Here is a 23787-nt window from a genome sequence, read left to right on the forward strand (position 1 = left end):
ATCATCAGAATTAAAATCTGCTTCGTGTTCTGGAACCTGAAGTCGATCCGTCTGCTTACAGACTAAAACGAACCAGACGATGAGCCCGAATCTACTTTTTCTTTGTTTTTATTTAAACATGAGAACCTCACATCATGTATAAAAGAGTGCATCTTCAAAGTGATACGATTACAATGATCAACATTTACTTCTTTTGCTCAGAAACAAACAGGTCATATAGAGAATATAAATAGAATTGTTCTGTTTACTGCAGAGAAATGGTTGAAACATCAGAAAGTTTAAAGGCTTCAGGAGGAGTCGTCCTCGTTACTGCTCTGATGTTAATCTGTATTTATACACCAGGCAGATATTATAAAATATATATGAATCAGTGTAAAACATTGTGTTTTCATAATTAAACATATGTCTTCAATACTGCATGTGGTTTCCACGGCGACGAGTGGAAATGGCTTCTGCTTCCAGACGTTTAACAACTGAACTGAAGGTCGTATGAAGAAAGGGCTGATGGGAAATTAACGAGGACGAACTCGTGATGATATTTACAGTGGAGATACGTGTCGTTCAGTTGAGATGAGACGATGTCGACACCTGATACGATAAATGGCTTTAAAATAAACCAGTTAAGTGTGTGAGGAGCAGCTTATGATGCCCGGCGCACCATCGTTGCCTTTAGAGCCCGGAGCTGAGCGACTGACGGAGACGTCAGCGCTGATCTCCACCTGTTGACACCTTAAAGCTGTTTATTACAGACCATAATACAGTCAGCAGGTGTGTCGGGGTCCAAAGCTGCTCCTGAACAGAGAAACTGCCAAACTACTAAATAATTACACAGCTCAGAAAATCCAGAAATACATGAATGTCATTAAATGCACCAAAACTACAAATAAAAAATTTAAAGGAGGCATTAATTTATTTATAAAATGTGACAAAGTGATTTTTTTCTGTTTGCTTACTTTGTATTATTTCCTATATTTACTGATGTTTCCATCTATTTTACTACTTTCATTTATATTTATTATTTATGAACTATTTTGTAAAATTCAAAGAGCAAATGATACCGAAATTAATCTGTAAATAAAAACATCTAAAAATGAATACATCAATTAAAACAATGTCATATTAAATGGGCGGACTGAGCAGATTATTACAGAAATATCAGTTTAGGACAGATTTTATAAATGAATGCCTGCATTTATTTTCAGTTTAATATTTGGTGCATATTATGAGTTGAGCCATTTATTGATGAACTGATCGATGTTTGAGTTTGGAGCACTCTGAGCTCTGTTAGCACCACGAGCCTCCATGTCTACGACTGGATCCTGCTGTTAGCGTTAGCTCCCTGTTAGCTCAGTGAGAACAGCTGTGTGTCTTCCTGTCAGGAAGCTTGTTATTTACATGTTGTGTTTAAATCAGCTGCCTCTCGTTGTTCAGCTTCCTGTTTGTTCGCTGCTCTCGTTCAGACTCGACTGAACTGAAAGTGTGGGACTGTGGTCACAGCAGACGAGCTGTGTGGAGACATCTGATGTTTCTTTGGTTGTTTTTCTGTTTTAAATCGAGTCTCAGCTGCTTTAGGAGGATGACTGGGTTTACAGTCTTGGGTGAACTGTTCCTTTAAATGGGAGTACAGTATTTATGTCCTTGCAGGGACCCTGTAGCAGTGGTGACTTATACATTTTGATCCATCAGTTTGATGTGAGGAGGCAGTGTCTGAACCTGAACCAGCTTCATGAGAACTAAGATTGGGCCCAGTGTCACCCAGCTGAGCCTGAACATTCATCAGAGGAGCAGCAGCTCTGAGCTGAGTGTTTCCATGGTTACTGGGTACGTTTGTGACGTATAGGTCCTGACACGGATTCACTCAGCTGCCTCAAAGGGTAAAGGTCACATCGTAGCTGCCTCAAACTGACAGGACGTCTACAAACACCTTCTACAAACACATTCCAAGTAAAAAAGACGCTTATAGAAAATGTAGAAAGAGTATAAAACAACACGTTTCTGCTCTCAGAGAACATAAAACATCCACCAGGTGAGCTGAAGGCCTCAGCTACCTCAGTGCTCCTTCCCTCCTCCTCTTCCTCTCGCTCTTCCTCGTTTAGTCGAGGAAGCGTTGGCAGGCTTTCTTCCAGCGGCACGCCGTGCACCACTGGTCTCTGTGCTCGATGCCGTACACCTTCCGGCATTTCTTGGCTTCTCCGCGAATCCTCCTGACAGAGAAACAGAAGCATCAGTGACCGCTCTGAACTTCACTGTCGGGCCTTGGCGGAGGTATGCGCTCTACTGTGCACTGTCTTGTTCAGACATGGTTTCCAGGCAGAAATGAATCCAGGTTTGATTTGAGAACAAACTGTCACTTTCACTCATCCTGGTCATATAAAACCTACGGAAGCTCAAACATGGCATTTAATCATATTTCTTTTTTAAATCATTAATCATCAAACTTTTTTAAATGTTGCACCAAACACTGACCTGCAGGGGGCGCTCTGCTGCTGCAGCCACTGCTCGCCTACGCTGACCGAACGCACCCGAAACGCCAAACCCTGAGGAAGAGGAGGAAGAGGAGGAAGAGGAGGAAGAAGAGGAAGAGGAGGAAGAGGAGGAAGAGGGGGAAGAGGAGGAAGAAGAGGAAGAGGAAGAAGAGGAAGAGGAGTGAGTGTTTATTTCAGTTTCTTCTCTTCTGTTGTTGCTGATGTCTGTTTACAGAAGAAGCTTGTGATGGCTGATCTGGAGTCAGTCTCTGCTGTTGCTCCTTTGTGTTTCTCCTCTGAGCTGTAAAAACATCCTGCACCGCCTCCTCCAGCCTGCAGGAGGCAGCACTGCACTGAGGCACAGTGATGGAAAACGTGACCACAAACCATCCAAGAGGGGATTTTCCTGCTGAATGAAAACCATCAGGGAGGAGCGAGAACACACACACACACACACACACACACACACACTCACACACACACACACTCACACACACAGCTCCCCCCTCCAGTATAAAACCAGTTTTAACAGGCTGCTCCCTGCTGCAGGAAATCAACAATAGGCTGCTGTACAGGATCCAGACGGAGAGAAAACAGAAGTGATTTAGAGAAGTGCGTGTTCGTCTACAGGAGCTGCAGGCGCCTTTAAGGGGATGTACAGTCAAAAGTAAAACACCTAAAATTTAACCTAAAATTCTGTCGGAAAGTCAGAAACAGTTTGTTCTCAGTACAGAACAACAGAGAAAACAGTGTTTGTCCACAGAACTCTGAAAAACAGCAGCTCTGCACACGGCTGAGGTTAAAGGAACAGTTCACCACTGATTCTGTGTGACGTGATACGTTTGTTCATGATGCTGCAGCAGCTTCATGCTGTTGGAGCCGCTCCAGGTGAAGATAGTTAGTTTAGTCAGGTGGTTCCCAATCTGGGGGACGGGCCCCTCCAACGGGTCACCAGATAAATCTGAGGGGTCCGACAAATGAGTACAAATACTTAGTTACTCTTTCAGGAGATGTTTCATGTAGAGAGAGTTTCTGATTTTCTCTCTTTGTTGCTGCTCGGGACGCTTTACCAACCCAACATGTGTCTATGTGACGTCCTGGTAACGAGACTCAACAACCAACTGTCTTTCAATGTTCAGTCTTAAATTTGAAAAGTAACTGCAGCTGTAGTGGAGTGGAGGTGTAACGTATTAAATATACTTCAGTTCTGCTTCAGGTGTCACATGGAGCTGAAGGCCCGTCCAGAGTCTCTGCAGAGTTTGGACACCATGTGCGTCTTCATCAGAGTCAAACAACACAAAGACTCACATCCTGTTTAATCATGTCGCCCAATCAGGACCTAATACAGCACAGGCTGCAGGAAGGGGGCGGGGCCAAATGAAAACTAACCACGATTCATAATTAGACTGTTTAACCAGAGGCCTGTACTGTGAAGCCAGTTTAGTGGGTTAGCAGGTATGTTGAGTCTAAAGCCAGGCTTCCCTGAACTACAAAGGTGGCTCTCTTTTAACCCGGCTAGATCACCATGGTAACTTATGCTTAGCTCATAACCTGGTCCCGACCAGGTTCTGTTCAGAGTTTCAGCTTAAAATAAAAGCGCCGCTGTTTCACTGTGTAACTCATTCGGAGATGGAGTCACCATCCATTGAGAACCCGGTGGACCTGGGAGCAAAAATAATTTGGGCAGCACTGTGACGTGAGCGGCTTCTTCGAGATCGCGCTGATCCGCTGGCATTTCCTGATCAAATTCTCTGTGAGCGATATAGATTTTCAGCCGAGGGAATACGGTACATTTGCTCACTTATTGAGCCGAGTGTCAGGAATGCCACTGAAGAAGCTGTGCACTCACTGTCGGGCAAACTGTTTGTGTAGCCCTTCATTTTGTTGCCACGGGAACCTTCTTACATTCAGTTGGTGATGCAGAAAATCTGAGTAAGAACACACACTGACAGAATGATGGGCAGCTTGGCTACATACCACTCTGAATGATGTTTTTGTATTTGGCTCTAACTTGCTGCCATGTCCGACTGCTGCTTCCACATCTTAATAAAATGCAATATGAAATATTAATTAGGCCAACCTAGTATTTATCTGTCACAGATAATGAGTAAAGTTAATTATTTCTTTGATGTGTCCATGAATAAACTGATGAACTGATCAATGTTTCTCCCGTTGTAGGGCAGTGTACGCCCAAACACAAATCTGACAGGCTGGAGCTATTTTCACTGTCAGGAAGCTCTTTGTTGTCAAGATAGTTGTTGCTTCAGTGTATTTATTTTTTAAATGGATGAGGGTTAATATGTAAAAGTTGCACAATGTTGAGCTTTCAGAAATGAAAACACTAAGGGCTTAATATAATATTGATCATAATATTAATCATTGTTAACTTACACATTTACACGGTCAGCAGTTTCCTGCCAGCAGCCCTCCCTCGCTCTGTTGGCGGCGACAGTGTTACTTTTTGCCGTGATGGTTTCTTTGAGTTCTTCATAGTCCTGCATAATAAGAATCTGCTCATCTTGAGTAAAATATGTGGCCCGGGATCGATCCATTTTCGCACGGAAGTAGAATAATATGACGTCAAACGCCCCCTTTTATGTGAACGAGCAGAGCACAAAGCAGAGAACCGGACTTGACAAAGTAAGTTGATAACCACCGTCGCAGTACCGTTTAACTCTGATTGGGGACTCGGGGCTTTGTTGAGCTGCATCATGAGCACAAAGCCTGGATATGTTGAGCCCCCTTCACAGTACAGGCCTCTGGTGTCATGTGATTAATGTTAGCTGTTTCTGATCCGTGTGCTTCAGTGTAGTTTGGACTCTGTTCCTGAAGTTTCTCTTGATACTCTATTACAGTACTCTTACTCTACTTTTTACAGTACTTTAGTGAATGTACTCAGTTACACTCCACCACGCTGGGAGCTCAGACAGGCTCAGAGATGACAGATCATGCTGTCATTTGATTCACTGTGAATATTAAATACTGATTAAAGCCTCTTTAAGGATTTACCTGTCGGACGCAGCTGGTGGGCGGAGCCATCGGACGACATGTGGGTGTGTTCAACGGTGCTGCTGCTGACGTCACATGACTGGGGGGTGGAGCCTAAAACAATACAAAATATTAACCACATTTATATGATAATATTTTGTCAAAATGTCATTTGTGTATCATGTGCTTACATTCAGACACACGTTCACTGTGGATAAGTCCCCGCCCTACCTGGTAGGAGTGCTCTGATTGGACCTGGCAAAGGGTGTCGGAGGAGAAGGGGGCGGAGCAACTCAGAGCGCTGCAGGTTGGAGACAGGGAAGATGGAGGGGAGGGAGGAGAAGGAGGGGGAGGGCTGGGAGGAGAGGAGGGGGAGGAGGGGGAGGAGGAGGAGGTTGGGGAAGTGGGGGCGGGGCTGCAGAGGTGAGGAAGGGGCGGAGACTGCTGCTGCTCCTCCCATTGGCTGATCTCAGTGTAGTAGAAATCCTCCTCGCTGCGAGAACAACGCTCGTGTTCTCCGCCGCGGCTGTGAGAGGTCGAAGGTCACAGGTGTTAGACTTCATCATGAAGATCAATATTAGATGGAAACTCATTTCTGTGTTGTTTTATGTTATCTAACCTGTTTCACCTGTTTTATCTCCTGGCAGAAATGAATCCAGGTTTTTAATCCTATTATTACGTAACATTTACTTTATTTTTATCCTTCAATTATTCAACATTTAGTTGTATTGTACTGTCAGAATTAAGCTTCCATATAAACGCCTGTAGAACAGACTCAGCAGGATCAGTGTGTCAGGTGAGTCTTACCACAGGTGTGTTGTCCGGATGTGACGTTTGATTCCCACCACTGACGTCAGGACCTTCCCACAGCTCGGCCACAGACACCTGTACGCCGCCTTCACCGAGTTCTGCAGGAGGAAACACGTCAGCTCTCTGCGGCGCTTTCATTTATTTTTCCTTGTGATCAAAATAAAACCGACTCACCCTTCGTCTCCGAGGCGCCGGCTCATCGAACAGCACCTGCTCCAGCTCCATGTCCAGCCCTTCATCAGAGGGCGTGGTCGGGCTGACGGCGGCATCCGCGATTGGTGGAGAGGGAGCCGGGCTGCCGTTGCCGTGGCCGATGCTCCAGTAACCACTGCTGCCGCCGTCAGAGAGCTCGCCGCCGCCACAGTCCATCAGAGGAGCTGAAACATGGAGTGATTTCCATATGGTTTGTTTTTGTTGTTAGTCATTGTTGTTATCTACTGAGATTTTATGTTGTTGTTGTTTTTGTTTATTGTTGTTGTGTATTGTTGTTGTTTATTATTGTTTTTGTGTATTGTTGTTTATTATCATTATTATTGTTGTGTATTGTTGTTGTTTATTATTATTGTTGTGTATTGTCGTTGTTTATTATTATTGTTGTTGTTGTTGTGTATTGTTGTTGTTTATTATTATTGTTGTGTATTGTGGTACCTGCGGTGTCCTGGGGGGCGGGGCTGTGCAGCAGAGGGCTGCAGGACAAACTGCTGAGAACCATCGCTGCCATCAGCTCGTCCATGTCCACTTCGTGTGGACTCCTCTGACTGCAGGACGACACGACACACAGTTTGATTACTGGACGTCACGCAGAGATACTGAATGTAAAGACTCACTGAGACAAAGAGACAGACAGACAGATACAAAGACACAAAGAGACAGACAGACAGACAGATACAAAGACACAAAGAGACAGACAGACAGATACAAAGACACAAAGAGACAGACAGACAGATACAAAGACACAAAGAGACAGACAGATACAAAGACACAAAGAGACAGACAGACAGACAGACACAAAGACAGAGAGAGGACGTCTGACCTTCTGGGGACGTCGATGCAGGACGAGACAGATCTGCTGCAGGAGGAGGAGGAGGGATGAGATGAAGACCAGACAGAAGCGTCACTCTGCATGAGGTCAGGCTGATCGACCACACCTGAAGCTTCACCTGCTCCTCCACACTGAAAATACACCTGAGGGAGAGGACAGTGACAGGCTGAGACGCAGCAGGGGGTTTCTCTCACCGCTCTCCAGAACTGAAACACAAAACTGGGATTTTCCGTTGATGATGAGGCGATCTCACCTTCAGCCCGGGGTGACCTTTGACTCTGCTGGCTGTCAGATGTCCTGCTGCTGTTTCCATGGTGACGCCGGTGTCACCCGTCACCTGTCCTGCTGCCGGGCAGGTGGAGCTCACCAACGCCCCGAGAGGAGAACGCTTTCCCAGACGTGTCTTTGGTAACATGTCTGTCCGTCTGGAACCACACAAACACAAACGTTTCAGTCCAGTTCAGAGCCGAGCAGCTCCTGGAGGTTGTGTTCTGATCCGCTTAGAGATGGAGGGGAAATGTTCTTCACTTCATGAACCCTTTAAGTTTTATTTGTCTCCAGGTCATGTCACGCAGTGGCTCAAGTTGCATTGTGGGTAATGTAGGCAGAAGTGGATGAACAAGAAGAAGAACGTGTGGAATATAAAAGGTGATATTTCTGATTCTACTTTATTGATTTTCATCATTTCTTTTTGAACTGACAGCAGTGCAATGCCAGATCAAAGCCTGATGCCTACATTACCCACGATGCAACATAGTGAGATCACAGGAGGCAGTTTAACAGTTCACATGTTGCTTCCACCGGAGCCACAGAAAGCTTTTATACTCCTGTATTCACATACAGGAGTCTGATCTGTCGACACTTTCCCTTTAATACAGATGTTTCAGCATCAGAGCCGAGGCTGCTGGGAAACAGATCTGAGTGACATCACAGTGAGTCAGAGGCTGAAGTGTCATTTACAGTCAGGCTGTGTGTGTGTGTGTGTGTGTGCGCGAGTGTGTGTGTCTGAGTGTGTGTGTGTGTGTGTGTGCGTGTGTGTGTGTTTGTGTGTGTGAGTGTGTGTGTGTGTGTGTGTGAGTGTGTGTGTGTGTGTGTGTGCGAGTGTGTGTGTGTGTGTGTGTGTGTGTGTGTGTGCGTGTGTGTGTGTGTGTGTGTGTGTGTGCGAGTGTGTGTGTGTGTGTGTGTGTGTGTGTGTGTGTGTGTGTGTGCGAGTGTGTGTGTGTGAGTGTGTGTGAGTGTGTGTGTGTGTGTGTGTGTGTGTGTGTGTGCGAGTGTGTGTGTGTGTGTGTGTGTGTGTGTGTGTGTGTGCGAGTGTGTGTGTGTGTGTGCGTGTGTGTGTGTGTGTGTGTGTGTGTGTGTGTGTGTGTGTGTGTGTGCAGGTTACCAGTAACTGATCAGAGGATTAACATGACCAGATGGCACCAACTGTTGGTAAATGTTTCTTTATCATGCTGACACTGATGATGATTACATCACCTTCAGGACTTAACTGTCACCGTGGCAACGTGATGAAACATGATGACCCCCCCCCTCGTTAAGGTTTCCTGTTAATCAGTGACTCAGAGTCACCAGAGACACGTACAGTATCAGAACAGATTCCAGCAGATGTTGGAGCTGCTGCTGATCACAGTCCGGCTTCAGACGGAGCTGTGACACTTATTGATTCAGTCATATTGATTAAAATGACAGAAAATCTCCTCCAGTGCCTGTTTTCTTCAACCAACAGACCAAAATCAAATATAAAGTTCACTATGAGTTTACAGTTCATGTATCTGTGGAGCACTGAAGCGTCTCATCACGTCCACATCACATGTTTAGGTCGAGATGACCAAAGCCTAAACATGATCTTTACTAAACACTGACTGAGTGTTTTTGTGCCCAAACGTAACCTGATAAAACTGAAAACTGAAGCTGAAGAAATGTAAAGTCGGTGGTTTGTACCAACATACACACCAACATTAACTGATGAGGCCGGTTTCAAAGTAAAGCATTAAATCCTCCGATGGAACAACAAACATCTGACGATTTTGCTTGATGATTAGTTGATTATTAAAATAGTTTCCAGTCACTTCTCTGTGACTTAATGATTCTTGGTGTTCACTGTAAAGCTGCTGGATGTTGCTGAGGTCGAGTTCTCTCACAGCTGCACACTCAGATCAGACAGACACACACTGAGGACACAAAGACGTCTGAATATCTCTGCATGCAGCCGCTTCAAGAGTCACACACACATATAACACATACATACAAAACAAAGCAACACAACACAACTCAACACACACACTGTACACACACACCCCTCTGACTGTCTGCTGCTCTGAGCTCTGGACCAATCAGATTCCTTCAGTGCAGAGTTCACACCCTCCACAATAAGAGTCCTCAATGAGCAGAAAAACAACTCCAGCAGCAGCATTTGTATGAAACTGAATCAGTTTTGAGCTCTGAGGATGAACTGAGAACCACGACGTGACACCAGAATGTCACTTTTCACTTCAGAAACTCTTCACTGTGTTCAGCGTCTGAACAACAAGACTCAGGTTACAGGACGCTGCACGAGGCAAAGTTCTGACCACAGACATGAGTGAAAATGATTCAACCACAATCAATGATGTTGATCAGCAGGCTGAACACACACAGAGCTGAAGGAGCACAGAGCTGAAGTAAAGTCAGCTCATTGTCTCTGAACTCCAGCAGCTCGCTGTTCATTCAGAGCAGGAAGCAGCTGAGACACTGACAGTGTGATCACAGGAGGAAACAGGAGCAGTGGTCACCTACCTGCAGCCTGGAGCTCCAACACAACAACAACACAACACCTGGACTGTCCACCGTGTTCAATGGGAGCTGAGGGTGTGTGAGTGTGAGTGTGTGTGAGTGTGAGCTGCTGCAGGCTGCAGCCAGTTTGAACACCATCAGGGAGGGAGGAGGCTCACACAACACACGGACCGGATCACACAGAACAGCTGGAGCGGAGTGTTTCACCCTGACATCAGTCCAGAGAGTTTGTGTCGGACGCTTCAGTTCATCATGATGAGCAGCAGAAACATCACAAGTGTCTGTCTGTCTTTTAATTCACTGTGAAGACTTTAAATGTTGTAATGTGGAATAAATAAAGTTTGAACAAACCTGCTGAAGACGTGACGACGTGTTCCTGACTGCTGATATGAAACATGATCACTTCACAAACTTGTAAAAAGTATTTAGTCTTTTATTCTTCATGTGTTCTTTAACTGGATCGTTAACGGTCGAGTCTGTTGGATGGAACAAAACAAATCGACAAGTATGAAACTAAAACTATAAAACAATATTAGATTCATAATCTGTTTTAATCAGCTGATGGATGTTAGAGGTTCAACTTCTTTCTGTTCCTGGAGATAAGAAGAGAAAAAGTGCAAAATGACTCGTGACCATTAAACATCACACATTTTTAATAATATATGATTTACTGCCTTTGATCAGGACTTTATAAACGTGTGTGTGTGTGTGTGTGTGTGTGTGTGTGTGTCTGTCTGTCTAACAGTCTGTTTGGACTGTGAGTGAGTCACAGTCAGAACCGGGCTGACCCGGGTGTGTCATTAAGCCGCTCTGCACACTGAAATCAGATGAAATGACAGAGTGCCATGATGAGGCTGCAGCAGGCGGAGCAGACACATCCTGACTGCTGCTCTCACAATAACTACACTCTCACAAACCTTCATTAATACTTGATCCTACATTTCCCACAATGCATCAGGGTGAACTCTGTGTGTCAAGTGTGTTTTCAGAGTGAGTGAATCAGACTGAGTGTTGCTCAAACACGACAGTTAATCTGCTGATCTGAGTAAATCAGCTCCACACTGGATCTGCACGTTGAGCTCCGAGCAGCTGATCCGCTCCGGGTTTTCCCATCAGCCCCCGCGGTGGCTCTCCAGCCTCGTAGTAAACAAGAGCACCACGTGGGGAGGAGCTTGAAGCTGATTGGTGGAGCTCAGCCGTGCAGGAACACACCCCACTGGGGTCTGTTGTTTACTGACTGTCCTGCACTCACACACACACACACACTCACACTGAACACAAGTTACACACCGAGAGGACACAGCACAGAGTACTCTGTACTCCTGAAGTACTCCTGAAGTACTCCTGAACTATAAAGTACTCCTGTAATTGTACTGCTGTGTGTCTGTGGTTTAAAGTAATCTGGATACAAATCACAGTATTAACAAAGTGTTATCGATTCAGTATTAGTGAGCAGTTTCTGGCCGTGCAGTGTTCTTCCTGTATTAATACTGCATGTAGTGTTACTGTGTGTACTGGGTGTACTTGTACTCTGTGTGTACTGCAGCACTGTATGTACTGTGTTACTGTGTGTACTGTGTGTACTGGGTGTACTTGTACTCTGTGTGTACTGCAGCACTGTATGTACTGTGTGTACTTGTACTCTGTGTGTACTGCAGCACTCTGTGTACTGTGTGTACTGTGTGTACTGCAGCACTGTGTGTACTGTGTGTACTGTGTGTACTTGTACTCTGTATGTACTGTGTGTACTGTGTGTACTTGTACTCTGTGTGTACTGCAGCACTGTATGTACTGTGTGTACTGTGTGTACTGCAGCACTGTGTGTACTGTGTGTACTGTGTGTACTTGTACTCTGTATGTACTGTGTGTACTGTGTGTACTTGTACTCTGTGTGTACTGCAGCACTGTATGTACTGTGTGTACTGCAGCACTGTGTGTACTGTGTGTACTCTATGTACTGTGTGTACTTGTACTCTTTGTGTACTGTGTGTCCTGTGTGTCCTGTGTGTACTTGTACTCTGTATGTACTGTGTGTACTGTGTGTAATGTGGCTACTTGTACTCTGTGTGTACTTGTACTCTGTATGTACTGTATGTACTGTATGTACTGTGGTTACTTGTACTCTGTGTGTACTGCAGCACTGTATGTACTGTGTGTACTGTGTGTACTTGTACTCTTTGTGTACTGTGTGTACTGTGTGTCCTGTGTGTCCTGTGTGTACTTGTACTCTGTGTGTACTGCAGCACTGTATGTACTGTGTGTACTGTGTGTACTGCAGCACTGTGTGTACTGTGTGTACTGTGTTTACTTGTACTCTGTGTGTACTGCGGCACTGTATGTACTGTGTGTACTTGTACTCTGTGTGTACTGCAGCACTCTGTGTACTGTGTGTACTGTGTGTACTGCAGCACTGTGTGTACTGTGTGTACTGTGTGTACTTGTACTCTGTGTGTACTGCAGCACTGTATGTACTGTGTGTACTGCAGCACTGTGTGTACTGTGTGTACTGTATGTACTGTGTGTACTTGTACTCTTTGTGTACTGTGTGTACTGTGTGTCCTGTGTGTCCTGTGTGTACTTGTACTCTGTATGTACTGTGTGTACTGTGTGTACTGTGGCTACTTGTACTCTGTGTGTACTTGTACTCTGTATGTACTGTGTGTACTGTATGTACTGTGGTTACTTGTACTCTGTGTGTACTGTGTGTACTGCAGCACTGTATGTACTGTGTGTACTGTGTGTACTGCAGCACTGTGTGTACTGTGTGTACTGTGTGTACTTGTACTCTGTATGTACTGTGTGTACTTGTACTCTGTATGTACTGTGTGTACTGTGTGTACTGTGGCTACTTGTACTCTGTGTGTACTGCAGCACTGTATGTACTGTGTGTACTGTGTGTACTGCAGCACTGTGTGTACTGTGTGTACTGTATGTACTGTGTGTACTTGTACTCTGTGTGTACTGCAGCACTGTGTGTACTGTGTGTACTGTGTGTACTGTGTGTCCTGTGTGTACTTGTACTCTGTATGTACTGTGTGTACTGTGTGTACTGTGGCTACTTGTACTCTGTGTGTACTTGTACTCTGTATGTACTGTGTGTACTGTATGTACTGTGGTTACTTGTACTCTGTGTGTACTGTGTGTACTGCAGCACTGTATGTACTGTGTGTACTGTGTGTACTGTGTGTACTTGTACTCTGTATGTACTGTGTGTACTTGTACTCTGTATGTACTGTGTGTACTGTGTGTACTGTGGCTACTTGTACTCTGTGTGTACTGCAGCACTGTATGTACTGTGTGTACTGTGTGTACTGTATGTACTGTGTGTACTGTGTGTACTGCAGCACTGTGTGTACTGTGTGTACTGTATGTACTGTGTGTACTTGTACTCTGTGTGTACTGCAGCACTGTGTGTACTGTGTGTACTGTGTGTACTGCAGCACTGTATGTACTGTATGTACTGTGTGTACTGTGTGTACTGCAGCACTGTGTGTACTGTGTGTACTTGTACTCTGTATGTACTGTGTGTACTTGTACTCTGTATGTACTGTGTGTACTGTGTGTACTTGTACTCTCTATGTACTGTGTGTACTGTGTGTATTTGTACACTGTGTGTACTGTGTGTACTGTGTGTACTACAGCACTGTGTGTACTGTGTGTACTTTTACTCTGTATGTACTGTGTGTACTTGTACTCTGTATGTACTGTGTGTACTGTGTGTACTTGTACACTGTGTGTACTGTGTGTACTGTGTGTACTGCAGCACTGTGTGTACTGTGTGTACTGTGTGTACTCGTACTCTGTATGTACTGTGTGTACTGTGTGTACTTGTACTCTGTATGTACTGTGTGTACTGTGTGTACTTGTACACTGTGTGTACTGTGTGTACTGTGTGTACTGCAGCACGGTGTGTACTGTGTGTACTGTGTGTACTCGTACTCTGTATGTACTGTGTGTACTGTGTGTACTTGTACTCTGTATGTACTGTGTGTACTGTGTGTACTTGTACACTGTGTGTACTGTGTGTACTGTGTGTACTGCAGCACTGTGTGTACTGTGTGTCCTGTGTGTACTGTGTGTACTGTGTGTACTTGTACTCTTTGTGTACTGTGTGTACTGTGTGTACTGTGTGTCCTGTGTGTACTGTGTGTACTGTGTGTACTCGTCCTGTGTGCAGCAGCAGTGTGATATAAACAATGAGCAGCTTGTAGGTGGAGATCACTGATTACATAAGCAGCTCTGACTCCTCCTCTTCTTCACCTCCTGTTCTCAGTGTGCGCGTGTGTGTGTGTGTGTGTGTGTGGAGCTGCACGTAGCAGCAACGCGGCGCTGATTCGCTCGTGAGCTACGTGCAGCTCCACACACACACACACACACACACACACACACGCACACACACACACTGAGCGTCCTGCTGCTTCAGTTTGACCCACTTCTATTTAAAATGACAACAAACTTCACATACAGTCTGATATCATGATTATAACAACAACAACATCTATGATAATAAAAATCAATAGTCCACTACATCTCAGATGCAAGTATTGTAAGTTTTACTCCACTACTTTTCCTGACAGCTTTAGTTACTCGTTACTCTGCAGATTACAGATGTCGGTGCTCGTCCTGTCCAGTGAAAACCTCGTATCTCCAGACATGTTGATCTATGACTTAAATCAATAAACTAAAGAATGAAATGTTCCCGTTTGGCAACTTAAGTTACTAGTTACTTTTCAGACTTCTGTTAATAATACTAAATATGAATCTTATGAGATTAAAAATAAAAACTTGTATACAAAGCACAAGAATTTCCTTCAGGATGATTAATATTAACTCATCTTATTGAACTATGATGTATTATCATAAGTAAAGCAGCAGATAATAATTAAAAGTGAGTTAAAGTAGTATAAAGTATCATCAGCATCGTGTACTGATGTTCAGTAAAGTACTGATGTAGCAGAAAGATGTTTTTATGATATCTGATGTTTGTGGATTAATAGATGTGATCAGTCAGCTGTGATGCTGAAGTCTGATCTGATTGGTAGATGCTGATGCTGAGGTCTGATCTGATTGGTGGATGCTGATGCTGAGGTCTGATCTGATTGGTGGATGCTGATGCTGAAGTCTGATCTGATTGGTGGATGCTGATGCTGAGGTCTGATCTGATTGGTGGATGCTGATGCTGAGGTCTGATCTGATTGGTGGATGCTGATGCTGAGGTCTGATCTGATTGGTGGATGCTGATGCTGAAGTCTGATCTGATTGGTGGATGCTGATGCTGAGGTCTGATCTGATTGGTGGATGCTGATGCTGAGGTCTGATCTGATTGGTAGATGCTGATGCTGAACCTTCACACTTAGCAGCCGCTGGTCCGTGTGGAGCGTCGTCGTCTCGCGGCTCAAACTGGGAACATGTTTGGTTTCTGTTGCATTGTAAATAGTTTGTGAAAAGTGCCGTTTGTAAGAAAAGTTGATTTTGAGTCTCGTTCCTGACTCGCTTTGGGACGGCAGGGCGAGACGGCCGCCATCACAGGAGTCAGTTATTGACGAGTTGGAACTGAGACAAATCAGATTAGATAAAAAAAATAGATTGCTAAAGACTTTCATTTATCCGACTCTTTTCATACATTCATGGTGGTGGCTGCCAGCACTTCAGCAGCAGTTTGGGCTTCAGCATCTCTTTGACATGCAGACCAGGAGAATTGAACCAGCAACCTTCAGATAACAAGACAGCAGCTCTACCACTGAGCCGCAGCCACTTCCAGCTGTATAAATGAGAGTAACTGCAGCTGACTGGACCGTCGCTCTGTCACCAGCTGGACCAAAGCGTCTGACTGATGACTGAATACGTCTATAAACCCGTGCAGGTCCTTTAAAGTCCACCACGTCTGAGTTTGATCCAGTTCAAAGGCTCCAAGAAATACCTTTTTTTTTTTTTTACCAAACTTCAGTCCTCGGTATCCCATAATGCATTGCAGTCACTGCTGCATTCATGTCATGTTGGAGACTGTTGAGCGGACTCGTCTGTCCGTGTGCTCACACCTCACCTGCTGCTGCTTCATACTTATTCATCTTAACTGTTCAACTTACAGAACATATTCTGACATGAAAAGTGAAGTTTGTTCTGAAAAGGCCTCAGACGACTGTCTCAGCTGATGGTGTCCCACCAGAGAGATCCCTGCTGGAGAAACCAGCATAGACCAGCTTGGAAATCTTGCTGGTCTATGCTGGTTTTTCCAGCAGGGCTGAACTGGAGCTCAGACGTGATCGGTCACCACGAGCTGCTGAACTGACTGCTGGTGTCAAAACTTTCCAGCATTTTATCCATCCAACAAAACCGTCAGCTGAACTGTGAGTCAGGTTAACCACAGCAGGATGTTACCAACACACACACACACACACACACACAGTCATGCCAGCTGAGCGTCATCATGACACAGCAGAACTTTCTAAATGCTGCAATCTGATGACACTTTCACATGAGATGTTGAAAGGACTTCCTGTCGCTGCAGCGTCGCTCTCGTTCAACACATCTCCGTTTTTATTACAGAAGAGTTTGAAACATTTAAAACAAACTGAGTCAGAAAAGAAAAGAGGATGGTGCAGAACTCCACAGCTGCTCGTCAGATCTGATCACTGAAGCTTCACTGCGACTTTATTTCACTCCAGCGGAAATCTGTTTGACTTCAGTGAACTTTGACATGTTGCTTCACTCTGTTTGCCAAAAGCAAGCCGTCCTGAGTCGACCTCTGAGTGGACGGAGAGCCAGAGAGTCCAAAACAGAAGCTATGGCAGCGTATCAGAACCGAGTGTCACGTCCAGCTTTAGTGAAGCTGCTTCGTCAGAGAATAAACTGGTTGACCCACAGTGAGACAGGAGGGCGGGTCCAAACACGTCTTCTGAAAAATGTGTGAACTTTTATCCCGTTAGCAACTGAGCTAAGCTAATGAGGAGAAGAGTTTGGTGACTGTTAGCGAGTTCACGATTGTGCTCATGGAACCCGTCAGAAACTCCAAAACTGACCCAACAGCAGAACTTTAGCCGTGTCAGCTGTTAGCTGTTAGCTAAGTGGGCTTAGCAATAATAGCTTTTCCTGTATTGCGCCATCAGGAGAAACTTTCCACTCACACGTTGGAGGTTAAACAGTTTTGCTGGTTACACTTTATCATCAAACCAGGAAAAATCAAACCATCTTCAGTTTCTGTAACACAACGTTTACTGAACCAAAAACCTCAGACGAGACAGACGATCATTTTCTTCTCCGTGCGATCAATCGAACTAAAACAGTCAGTCGTCGGATGAGGCCCGTGTCCACATGGAGTTTATTTTCTGAGCGCCAGCAACTTTTTTCAGTGGTTCCAGTTGTTGGCGTGCAGAGAATCTTTTTCAGAGCGCTCCACATTTTTCATGAGCTCGTTTGAATTTGAATTCTGGTAAAATGTTCAGAAAGGTGCTGCTGACGTCACAATAATGTTTTATGCAGCCACATGCTTCAGGTCAGCACTGCCAGAACTGTTCTGCCCGGGGAGAACGTCATGTGGACACGGGCCTGATCGGACCAGAGAGAGACTTTCACATCAGCAGCCGGTTTCAGTCTCATCCTCATGGATCCTTCGTCTCACCTGAGCTCCTTACAGCCAATCGACGAGCAGGAGTCGTCGATTAGCTTGGCAGGTCGTGTTGTCTTATGATTTAATTAATGAACACGTCAGACTGACGGACACATCGTCACACATCAGCTCTCTTCAACTAAACACATTTAAATATAAGTCCTGTGGTGTTAAACATTAACGCTCGTACGATAATTCCCCCAAAATACAATAATTTTATTCTTCAGGTACGATAGTTTAAAATGTCCGACTGAGGAGGTTCCTGCAGGATCTGGATCATGAAGAGAGCCAGTCACTGCACTCAGCACCAGAACCACAACAGTTCTGAGCTGCTGGCTGGGAACCAATCAGTGTGATGAAGAGTGTCATGTGATGTGTTCAGGGTTCAATGTGAAAAATGTTTTCTCTTTTATTCTTCTCTCATTCTTTGTTTCATCTCATGTCCTTCATCATCGTCGTCGTCGTCGTCATCCCTCCAGCTGTGTCCTCCTGTCAGGCAGCGGAGGAGACTCCTCCTCCTCCTCCTCCTCCTCCACCTTCATCTCCTTAGGTGTATGGACAGGGGGCGTGGCCTGTCTCTCCTTCCTGCTGACTCGTGCGTACATTGAATTCCTGTCGTTCAAATCGAGCGCCGCTCCAGAGCGAGCGCTGCGCTCCTCCCCCGGCTCTTGATTGGACGGTGGTGATGATGTGTCAGCATCGCCCCGCTCTCCTCCAATGACGCTGTAGATGTGCTCCTGAGGGGCGGAGCTGTTCAGACCTGGACACAGAGACACAAGTTTGACTCATCATGACTCTTCTTCTTCTTCAGCCTCGCCCTCAGCGGCTCTGTGACACATTATGACCCAGAAACTTTCTGCACTCATCAATAAAATATGACTGAAGATTATTTTCATATCTTATAGTCACATTGATTCACTGTAAGAAGTGAAGATTCAGTTTGTTCCTCTGACTGCTGCTCTGGCTTTAAAATCCAAATCAAGTTAAATTAAAGTAATTATAGTTTTAATAGTTTTAGAACTTTAATCAAAAGTTCCGTCTGAGTTTTCTGCACTTATTGTCACCACACCTTGACTCTGTGGCGCCCCCAGGTGGCTCCTCCAGGGAGTGAACGAGACCGGGTTCTCATCTGCAGGACACACACACACACGCACACACACACACACACACACACACACACACACACACACACACACACACACACACAGCTGTCAGTAATGAAATGTAACTAAGTGCTTTTACTCAAGTATTTCTATTTTCTGCTACTTAAACTTCCACTCCCTGTATCAGATAACTTTAGTTACTAGTTACTTTACAGATTACTTGCTGAGACAGAGTAGTGCATCTTTATATTTATTAATTTGACCTGATCGGATTCTAATAATCATAAAAAAGCAGAATAACAAATCTGACAATCTGTTGAGTCAAAGTTCACAGAACAAACATTTACATTTAGTTACTTTATTACTGAGACAATATCTTTACTTTCACTCAAGTATGACTTCTACATCACAGAGCAGCAGAGTGGAGCATCATGGGAAATGTAGTAACAAGTCAACAAGTCAAAAATCAACAGAATAACAAAAAAATAGAAATGAAACCAGAACCTCCAGAAGTTTCAGATCCACCCGTCGTCTTTATCACCGCCGTGCTGCCATTGGTCTGAGCCACTAAACAAACAAACAAACAAACAAACAAACAAACAAACAGACAAACAAACAAACAAACAAACAGACAGACAGTCGTTCACTTCAGCCTCTATTAAACAGTCAAAGCAACACTTGTTCTGTATTTGAAAAAACCTCGGCTGTAACTCGTGGATGAGCAGGAAAAACTTCACAACACTGAATTTATCTCCAGCAGAATTACTATTAAAACCCATCAGAGGTTCAGAACGCTGCTGCAGCCAGAACCAGAACAGTGGATCATCACTGCTCTGGTCTCTGGAGTCAGAACTACACATGGAGGAGCAGCGTTCTGTTATCATGAAGCAACCTCCAGAACCTGCAGGTCCAACTCAGCTCTATAAACCAACCGTCAGCCCGTCTGGAGCAGCTTCTAGTCTCTGGACTGAACCGGGACTGGACTGAACCGGGACTGTTTCTCTTTGAAACCTTCTACTTTAGCTCCTCTTCCTGTTTCTGAACGTGGTTTCATGTTTTGTTTCGTGCTCTCTGTGAGTCTCCTCGTGTCTGAACTTTTACAAATGGACCTGCTGTACAAAGTGAACACACTCAGAAACATGCAGCCCGGTGGACTGACCCTGGTGGTTCTGTGGCGCCCCCAGGTGGTTCCTCCAGGGAGTGAAGGACGCTGCGTCGCCTTCAACACGAACAGACGAAGAAGAAGAAGAAGAAGAGACAAAAAAATCATCCGTCAGAACAACAAACAAACTAAAAACATTCTGCTAACCTCACAGTTCTGACGCCTCTTATTATTGATTATTATGTTGTAAAGATTAAAAAATAAACATTTCTGAAACATCATAAAGGCTTTCCAGTGATTATATGACGCTTGTTTTTAGATGATTTTCACTCGTTCATTGGCAGAATATTTATTTATATTACAAACAAAAACTTTTCAGGTAATTTTCTCCAATAAAAATTGTTAAAATAATAATAATTATAACATTAACGTCTCCTCCATCAAGTGTTGTCAGATGTTTTGACTCAAAATGTGACAAATTTACTCACTTAAATTGACTTAAATTAAAATAAATCAATAATAACAACAATAATAATAACCAATAATATCAGATCAATATAATTCAGCTCTCAGTCTTCGTTCATCTCAATCACCTTTTTCATCGTTCTGGATCTCGTTGATCATCGGATTCTCTCTCGCCCCCAACGCCTCCTCCAGCTTCACCTGTCAGTCATCAATAAAAGGTGTATTAAAACATGTTATTGATCTAAATGATCTAAATGATCTAAAGGTCAGAGGTCTCTCACCACTCTGATGAGACTGGAGGGATTTCTGTCCACAGGATCTCGCAGGTCGAACGAACGTCTGAAGAACAAACAAACAAACAAGTTTATTTATGAAAGCGTCACCCCAAATCCCTCCACTTCTCCATCAGCCAATCAAATCACGTTATACAAAACTCATGTAAAAACCTGCTGACCTCCCGCAGTCACTGCAGAGAGCTGTGAGGAAGATGGAGAGGAGGAGGAGGAGGATGAAGAAACCAACGACTCCCGACGACGACAGGAACCACGAACCCGCGACCTCTGACCCCAACGCCGCCATGATCACTGAGAGAGAGACAGAGAGAGAGAGGGAGAGTTATTGTTATTGTTATTATTATCATTATGAATATTCTTGTTCTGTAATCCTGTACGCTTGGGCAATATTGTGAACCACATCAGTCATGCCAATAAAGCTTGTTGAAATTGAGCGACAGAGGGAGAGAGAGAGGGAGAGAGAGAGAGAGGGAGGGAGGTGTCATGTGAAAGTTGACCTCTGACCTCTGAGTCTATGAGAGGAATGTGATCAAAATGTACTGATGGTGTCGTCGACTTTCTCAACCTTGAACAAACAACTCGACACACCTGAGACGTTCACATTATATGATTATGAGCCGACTGTCAGCAGGTGGAGTTGACAGCCAACATGGCCGACACCTCTGAGTCACACCTGGATGTCTTTAAGGACACCTGGAGACGTTTCCAGCTGTTGTCTGTAGTCGTGACGACCAGAACAGGTGTTTAAATCTAAACCAGGATGAGCGCTGCTGCACAGTGTTCACCTCACCTGCACAGTCTAACAGCAGCGGATCATCAGACCAGCTCCTCACCCTGTGGAGGGTGGAGTGAAGGATGGCGGATGTTTGAACAGGGATCTTGTTTTCTCCCTGAGGTCTCACTGACAGACAGCAGAGACACTAGATGAGTGTTTCTGAATTTGCATTTTAGTGTTTTAGTGTGAAGCTGATGATGCTGCGTGTGAATGAGCTCCTCTCATGATTAACATGACTGATGCTGGTGGAGGGTCAGAGGTCACGCCTGTCTGTGTGAACGTCAATCAGACACACACAGTCAGAATGTCTGAAACTATGAAGGAAACTTTCACTGAACTGTATTTCTTCAGAAGTCCCGACGACGCTGCGTTGTGATGAAGAAGCGTCTGAGCGCTCGTCCTCCTCGGAGCTCTGCTGAGTACACAGCCTGATCACGAGGCCATGTTTACTCTGCAACGCCTTCAAATAACAGACGATGTGTGCAGGTTTGAGTTGTGGAGGTGATGTAACGCTGTGGTTCTGCAGGAGTTCACCTCTGTCAGGTCCAGCTCAGCGCGGGTCGCAGCAGCGGCCCATCATCATCCTGTCAGACAAACACAGACAGCTGAGCTCGACTCATCCTGACAGATACATCATTACATTTATTTATAAAAGTCTTATGTAGATGAATAATTTGGTATTTGAGGAACAAAGTTACATACAGAGTTACATGAAGGACAAACAGTTTTTAGCTTAGCTTAGCATCAATTACAGGGAAACAGGGAAAGTTTTCTCTCATTAATTATTGACTGTAATGAAACTAAAGAGTGAAGTTAATTACATGAAAGACAGAAAATAGATGATTGATGAACAAACAATAAATATATACCACTAAAACATGTTATATATTTGATATAATGAAGATGTTTAGTGTTAAGATGCTTCCAAGTATTCTGAATAAAAAGATGAGTTGATCATGCTAATGCTAACATGCTAATCATTATGCAACAACACACATAAACATGCTGTGTTAGCTTGTTGAGAGAAGGAACTCGTGTGGCTGTTATTTCTCTGTGGATTATCTGGTTTAAAGAACGAATGAGCAGAATGTAATAAAGTGACATGATGTTTCCATTGGAGCCCTGACATCACCACCGTGTATAATCCCACTGTGACACCACCTCTCACTTTATGGAAAATAGTTTTGAAGTGTCAAGTTTGACATCAACACGGACGTCATGTTTGTTTTTGGAGCTGATGTTAGATTTATCATGAACCATAATCTACTGAACTAACATCACGCTGCAGTGAAGCAGACGGTAAACTAACGATTGAGACCATAAACTCATCAGGAAACTGTTTGCTGAGGTCATAAATGAAGTGTAGGGCAATTTTCTCATAAGCTTACACACATTCGTCTTGGAACCAGAGGAGCCGCCTCCTGCTGGCCGTCAGAGAGAAGAAACTCAGAGAGGAACTCTGTCCAACATGACCTCAGGAGAAACACCTGTGAGTTTATCGTTCTCATTATTAATCAATAACTTTAATGACTGTTCTCAGAGCACAAAGGCTCCTGTGAGGCTTCATCATCATCTGGATCAGCACAGGTTGATCCGATATCGATCACATCAGTTTGTTTCCATCGCAGGAGAAGTGATCAAACCTCGTGTGATTTGTGTGAGTCAGAATTAAATTCTGTTCTCTTGTTGTCGTCTCATCAGACTGTTCGCATCATATTTAAACACACAGTGAACTCACATGTGCTGTTTGTAAGAAACACACTGATACTGCTGATAAAATACCTGAACAGCTTCAACACACAGACACAGATTCACACATCTCTCTGTTCACGTCTGACACTCCCACAAGAATCCTCATGTTATATTAAAGTTTGTAACTTCTGTTTACATGTACGTTCTGTCTGTATATCGGTTTGTGTTTACTGACTTACAGGAACTTTCCTGATTCTTTATCTCTGTGGTATCTTTGACATTACATGTAATAAATAACTCCTGAATCATCAGACTAGTTTATTAATCTTAGCAGATAGAAAAACAACATTTAAATGTTAAATATCTGCAGCTGAAGGAGTCACAGTGACACTGAACCTCTGCCTGCTGCAGACTTCAGCTTAGATCGTTAAGAATAAATACAAATAAAAATGTCCCTGCTGACTCGTTATTAGCTGAAGATAAAGCTGATTAGAAGCAGCAGGTGTGTGCAGCCTACCTGCGTCCGCCGTGCTCACAGCTGAGTTCAGGTTCAGATCCCGTCGACTGAGGAGTGTTACTGCTGACGGTTTACTTATTGACAGACTGAACAAACACTGAGACCATCTCCTGTTTGAGCTGCTTAAAGACACACACACACACACACACACACACAC

The 23787-nt window shown here is 44.3% G+C and overlaps 2 protein-coding genes across 2 annotated transcripts; both read right to left on the minus strand.

Moving 5' to 3' along the window:
- Positions 1-90: 90 nt before the first annotated feature.
- LOC115580528 (zinc finger protein 395-like) lies at positions 91-10213 on the minus strand. Its single transcript, XM_030415015.1, has 10 exons — positions 10081-10213; positions 7559-7730; positions 7297-7448; positions 6912-7021; positions 6438-6640; positions 6261-6361; positions 5685-5979; positions 5475-5567; positions 2467-2537; positions 91-2204 (listed from the first exon to the last, which is right to left on the minus strand). Exons 2-10 carry the CDS (start codon positions 7718-7720, stop codon positions 2093-2095), a joined length of 1299 nt encoding a protein of 432 aa, XP_030270875.1. The 5' UTR covers positions 7721-7730; positions 10081-10213; the 3' UTR covers positions 91-2092.
- Positions 10214-16591: 6378 nt separating this feature from the next.
- LOC115580839 (uncharacterized) lies at positions 16592-23759 on the minus strand. Its single transcript, XM_030415529.1, has 9 exons — positions 23631-23759; positions 21760-22005; positions 20808-20937; positions 20635-20692; positions 20482-20551; positions 19946-20005; positions 19291-19353; positions 18753-18812; positions 16592-18443 (listed from the first exon to the last, which is right to left on the minus strand). Coding segments are annotated over exons 2-9 (735 nt in total). The 5' UTR covers positions 21761-22005; positions 23631-23759; the 3' UTR covers positions 16592-18150.
- Positions 23760-23787: the final 28 nt, after the last annotated feature.

This window comes from Sparus aurata, chromosome 4, assembly GCF_900880675.1.
Source record: "Sparus aurata chromosome 4, fSpaAur1.1, whole genome shotgun sequence".
Lineage (NCBI taxonomy): Eukaryota > Metazoa > Chordata > Actinopteri > Spariformes > Sparidae > Sparus > Sparus aurata.

Coding starts and splice junctions, on each gene's coding strand:
- LOC115580528 (XM_030415015.1), bottom strand. CDS start 7,720: ATGTTACCAAAGACACGTCTGGGAAAGCGTTCTCCTCTCGGGGCGTTG. Junction 6,641..6,911: donor CGCCCCCCAGGACACCGCAG/GTACCACAATAC, acceptor TCCATGTTTCAG/CTCCTCTGATGGACTGTGGC. Junction 6,362..6,437: donor CGGCGCCTCGGAGACGAAGG/GTGAGTCGGTTT, acceptor TTCCTCCTGCAG/AACTCGGTGAAGGCGGCGTA.
- LOC115580839 (XM_030415529.1), bottom strand. Junction 20,552..20,634: donor CCTCCAGTCTCATCAGAGTG/GTGAGAGACCTC, acceptor GATGACTGACAG/GTGAAGCTGGAGGAGGCGTT. Junction 19,354..19,945: donor GGCGCCACAGAACCACCAGG/GTCAGTCCACCG, acceptor TTGTTTGTTTAG/TGGCTCAGACCAATGGCAGC.